This window comes from Oryctolagus cuniculus, chromosome 9 (assembly GCF_051225735.1).
Source record: "Oryctolagus cuniculus isolate XC-2025 breed Fujian yellow rabbit chromosome 9, ASM5122573v1, whole genome shotgun sequence".
Lineage (NCBI taxonomy): Eukaryota > Metazoa > Chordata > Mammalia > Lagomorpha > Leporidae > Oryctolagus > Oryctolagus cuniculus.
The window spans coordinates 103,208,268-103,213,678 of record NC_142875.1 but is presented as its reverse complement, the minus strand read 5'-3'; the positions used below and the strand labels follow the sequence as shown (position 1 = coordinate 103,213,678).

General features: G+C 64.3%; 1 protein-coding gene across 1 annotated transcript; it reads left to right on the top strand.

Moving 5' to 3' along the window:
• Nucleotides 1-1,006: 1,006 nt before the first annotated feature.
• On the top strand, nucleotides 1,007-5,089 carry GAPDH (glyceraldehyde-3-phosphate dehydrogenase; the record flags this gene model as incomplete). The annotated part of the gene is given in 10 exon segments (NM_001082253.1): nucleotides 1,007-1,046; nucleotides 1,298-1,337; nucleotides 3,237-3,336; nucleotides 3,419-3,525; nucleotides 3,634-3,724; nucleotides 3,816-3,931; nucleotides 4,030-4,342; nucleotides 4,441-4,524; nucleotides 4,613-4,710; nucleotides 4,824-5,089. Coding segments are annotated over 9 exon segments (1,002 nt in total).
• Between the last annotated feature and the right edge of the window lie 322 nt (nucleotides 5,090-5,411).

Below are 5,411 nucleotides of genomic sequence, written 5' to 3'. Positions count from 1 at the left end.
TCCTGGGCCTGGCGGCACGTCCCTGGATGGGGAGGGACTTCCGCTCTCACGTCCCGCTCTCCGCCCTGGGCTGGAGGGGCTGAGAGGGGCACATTCTCCCAGCCCGGGCGGCGCAGCCCTCAGGTTCCAAGAGCAACTTTACCCAGCCCCCACCCTCAGTGATGCCGTCCTCCCCCGGGGCCCCCGGCCCCGGCCTGGCGGGGCCCAGCGGGTGCACACAGGGCCTGGTTTGTCTGCTCCAATTATCAGATGTCCAGGCTGCCCAGGCTTGCAGGACATCGTGACCTTCCGTGCAGAAACCGCCCCCACCCCCCCGCAAGCCTCCTTCCTCTCCAGGCCCCCGCTGCCCAGTGCCCAGGCCAGGCCCCTCGCCCAGTGAGGCCGGCAGCCAGGAGGTGGGGAAGGGGGAGTGGGGGCTGGGACGGGCCCGCGGGAGCCCCAGGCCCCTCCGGGGCCAGTTCCTCAGCTGTGTCACTACCAAAAAACCTGGAGAAGTTCCTCAGCTTGCCCGCCTCCCAGCCTTTGAAAGAATAGGGGAAGGGGGTGGCGCGTGCTGTCCCCAGGCGACCGGGCTCAGGCTCCGACTCCCCATGCCAGCCGCTCCCGGGTCGTCCGTGCGGCCCCTTGGCGCGGCCTGGGCTCCTGGACGTCTCTGGTTCCCACCAGGATCCCCATCCCCGAGTCTATAGTGGCTTGCGTGCCCATAGTCCCGTCCCGGGAACCTTTAGCCATCACTGCCCCCGCGGGCCACCTCGGTCCCCTCCCCCTCTCAGGCCTGGGCCCACATGCCTGGTGCGTGCACTGGGGAACAAGGCGGGCCCGCAAAAAGAAAAACGAGGAGGCCCGGCTACTCGCGGGTTTACGGGCGCACGTAGCTCAGGCCTCCTCGCCCTTGGGCTGGGACTGGGCGAGCAGCACGGGAGGCGGGGCGCACGTCACCCACGCCCCGCCGCCCCCAGTCCCTATAAATTGAGGCTGCGGGTTCCTCCGGTGCTCTCTGCTCCGCCCCGTTCGACAGGCAGCCGCTTCTTCTCGTGCAGTGCTAGGTGACCAAGGCAGAGGCCGTGGGGGCTTGGGGGCCGGCGGGAGGAGGGGGCGTGCTGGCCGGGGCTTGGGCAGCCCCGAGGCGGTGCTGGGCCCCCAGAGCGGAGCCGCCGGGCGGGGTCCCGCATTGCAGGGGCGAGCAGAGTACGTGCCGTGCCCTGGGGTGGGAATGGAGGCCGGGGGGAGGGGCGCCGAGGGCTCTGGCCGCTGGGCTTTGCCGACTGCCCTGATGCTCACTCTGCTGTCCCCACAGCGCGTCCCCGAGACACGATGGTGAAGGTCGGAGTGAACGGGTGAGTGAGCAGGGGCTGGGCCCGGGCGGGACTGGGGTCTCCGCAGTGGCGTGGGGAGGCGGGGTGGGGTGGCCGTACCCCGCAAGGAGAGCTCAAGGTCAGCGCCCGGACGCCTCCGAGGGCCTCGTGTCCCTCACCCCTCAGCCGTGGCGCCTCCTGTGACTCCGCCCCTGCGGAGCCGAGCGTCCCCATCCCTCGCTGTGGCTCCATCCCCCTAATCCCCTGGCCCCGCGCCCCTTTCTCTGCTTTCGCGCCCTGCAGGGTCACGTGCCCGCGGGCGCCCCTCCCCCACGGGCTCCGCGGCGCGGGGGTGCGCGGGGCCTGCTGCGTGCACAGCCCGCTGCGAGGCTGGGTGTGCGGGCGCTCGGCCGCCATGTTGCAACCGGGAAGGAAATGAATGAAGCACCGTTAGGAAAGCTGCGTTCTCGCTTCCTCCCCGCCCTGGCGGTGCGATGACTAACCCTCCCGCCCCTGCCCTGGCAGGGCGGGGCGCCCTCGTCCGGGACGCCGCGCTGCGGCCGGGACGCTGGACCTCAGAATCCTAGCCCTGGTCCAGCCCGACGCCCCCCCCGCCGCCGCCATGATGCTCTTTCTAGATCATTCATCCTCAGCTGAATCCGAGTGGGTGTGTGGAGGGCCCGCCGTGCGCCCTCGCCCCAGCAGCAGTGGTAGCTGTGGCTCAGCGCCAGGTTTGGGGGAGCTGAGTCATGGGTGATGAGAAAAGAAATTTTCCACGGCAAAATGGCTCCTGCAGCAGCCACACCTGGCCCTCCTGTGCGCTCACCTCACAGCTGTCTGCAGCCCAGCCCAGCCTAGCGCTGACCCCGCCCCAAGGGCCAGCCTGTAAAGGTCACCGGGGGGATTGGGTGTCCGAGGGCCCAGGAAGCCTGCCCTGCTCCGCCGTCTGCCTTCCAGAAACCAGATCCTGGCTCCACCCCACTCGGGTTAAATTTAGCTGCCTGACCTTTGCTGCGGCGGGGGGCCTCCCTCCAGCCCCCCAGTAACTGCCCCCCCTCGGGTTTCTGGATGGGGAGCTCAGGTAGATTAGCAGGAGAGGGCTGTGGCATTAGGGCCATCTCCCCAGCTCTCTGGAGGAGGGGCCTGCAGAGGGGGTGGGCTTAGCCTGGCCTGCGCCTCTCTGACCTTTACTCCTGCCCTTTGAGCTTGGTGATGCTGAGTGTACAGCTCTTCCCAGGAGCCAGCATAGATAGCGCAGAGAGGTGATGGCTGCCATGTGCCAAGCTCATGCCCAGCCAATGGGTGGCAGTGGCTCCTGGAAAGACTTGGGTGGGGACCGGGGTAAGGTTGGGGCAAGTCTTCGAGCCTGATCTTAACCTCTTGGATGGAAAAGGAGATTCCATTTCACCGAGTGAAGCCAGGCCAGCCTGGCAGGGTGTCTTAAAGGCAACAAGATTAGGCCCCTTGGGGCTCTGGGGCTGGGGAAATCTTAGACAAGCAGCCCTCTGTACCCAGGGGTTCTGCATCCATGGGTTTAGCCAACTGTGGATGGAAAATATTCCTGAGGTTATGAAATTCCAGAACATTCTAAAAAAATCAGTTTACCTCCCACTGAGTCCGGCAGCAAATCCACGCAGATGAAATGACGTGGAAGCATCCGTAGGTAGCATCCGTCACCCAGATGTGGTTCGAAGTCTGCAGGGGGGCGTGCGGAGGAGATGCCTGCCGCTGGCTGCCACAGCACTTTCTACAGGAGGAAGCCGAGTATTTGGGTTTTGTGTCCAGGGGAAGGGCCTGGAGCCACATCCCCTTCAGATAGCGAGGGAACCGGGCTCTGCTCCCTGGAAGGGTTCGGTGGCCTAAGGACTGCATGCATGCATGCGTGCGTGCGTGCCTGCGAGGACACTCTGCTCATTCTTCCTTGCCTCTTGTCTCCCTCAGATTTGGCCGCATTGGGCGCCTGGTCACCAGGGCTGCTTTTAACTCTGGCAAAGTGGATGTTGTCGCCATCAATGATCCATTCATTGACCTCCACTACATGGTGAGTGCTGCCCCCTGGCGCTGGTAGGAGGAACAGCCTGGCTGAAGGCAGCCCCCTTGAGGGCCCTCGCTTGCTCCCCCAGGTCTACATGTTCCAGTATGATTCCACCCACGGCAAGTTCCACGGCACGGTCAAGGCTGAGAACGGGAAGCTGGTCATCAACGGGAAGGCCATCACCATCTTCCAGGAGTGAGTGCGCAAGACGGACCAGCTTTGGGGCGGTGACTAGGACTGGGGGCCGCCTTGGGCATGGGGCACGTCACATCTCTGAGCTCTGTCCTTCCTCCCCCCCCCCAGGCGAGATCCCGCCAACATCAAGTGGGGTGATGCTGGTGCCCAGTACGTGGTGGAATCCACTGGCGTCTTCACCACCATGGAGAAGGCCGGGGTGAGTGGGCTGGGGACGGGGGCCCTGACCCTGGGATGTGGGGGAGGAGGCAGGCAGCTGAGCGAGCTTACAACCAACTCCTCTGCTGCAGGCTCATTTGAAGGGCGGAGCCAAAAGGGTCATCATCTCAGCCCCCTCCGCCGATGCCCCCATGTTTGTGATGGGCGTGAACCACGAGAAGTATGACAACTCTCTCAAGATTGTCAGGTGAGGCTGGCGGGAGGTGGGCGGAGGTGAGAGGCTGAACCCCCGGAGGGGGGGACTGGCCTTGCCCTGACTTACACCCTCCCTCTCTCATGTTGCAGCAACGCATCCTGCACCACCAACTGCTTAGCCCCCCTGGCCAAGGTCATCCACGACCACTTCGGCATTGTGGAGGGGCTCATGACCACGGTGCACGCCATCACTGCCACCCAGAAGACCGTGGACGGGCCCTCTGGGAAGCTGTGGCGTGACGGCCGCGGGGCCGCCCAGAACATCATCCCTGCCTCCACTGGCGCTGCCAAGGCCGTGGGCAAGGTCATCCCCGAGCTGAACGGGAAACTCACTGGCATGGCCTTCCGTGTGCCCACCCCCAACGTGTCGGTCGTGGACCTGACCTGCCGCCTGGAGAAAGCTGTATGTCTGGGTCGGGTGCTGGTGGTGGGCTGGTAGGCCGGCTGCTACAGCGGTGCTCACGCGGAGCTTGGCTGTCTGACCTGTTCTTACCTTCCTAGGCTAAGTATGACGACATCAAGAAGGTGGTGAAGCAGGCATCCGAGGGCCCCCTGAAGGGCATCCTGGGCTACACCGAGGACCAGGTACTGATAGGACGGAGGACAGGGCCTGGGGCCGGTGTGGCCCCGCTCATGAGGGCGGGGTTCCCACACTTAGCCCTCTCCTCCCCAGGTCGTCTCCTGCGACTTCAACAGTGACACCCACTCCTCTACCTTCGATGCTGGGGCTGGCATTGCCCTCAATGACCACTTTGTGAAGCTCATTTCCTGGTATGTGGCTGGGGCAGGGGACAGGACAAGGCTTAAGAAGTCAGTTGGGTTCTGGTGCCCCCCGGTGGCCTTCTCAGAAAATAACCCTTAACAATTCCCTGATCACCTTCTAGGTATGACAACGAATTTGGCTACAGCAACAGGGTGGTGGACCTCATGGTCCACATGGCCTCCAAGGAGTAAGAGCCCTCAAACCACCGGCCCCAGCGAGAGCACCAGAGGAGGACGAGAGGCCCTCAGCCGCTGGGGAGTCCCTGCCCCCACTCAGTCCCCACCACGCTGAGAATCTGCCCCTCTTCACAGTTTCCATCCCAGACCCCCTGGAGGAGGGGAGGGGCTTAGGGAGCCCTACCTTGTCATGAAACCATCAATAAAGTCTTCTGCACCCAGACAACTCTCTTGTTCTGTCCCAGGGCAAAGGGGAGGGTGCTGGGTGGACAGGGCTGAAGGCTGGTTTCAGGTACCCAAGAGGGATCTGGCACACCCACGGGACCGGCCCTAGGCAGCCCCCCTCTGAGGCTCTGTGTGCTGCAAGAACTGCAGCGGGTCACTTGTGCTTGGCTGAACATGGGAAGTCACGGCTGTGACCTTGGCCTCTGATGCGCAGCACACGTGGCAGTGTGCAGGCCGAGCTGTGACTTCACCTGGGCTGCTCAGGTCTTTGGAGATTTGATGAGGCAGATGGCACAGGCCCCTAGCAC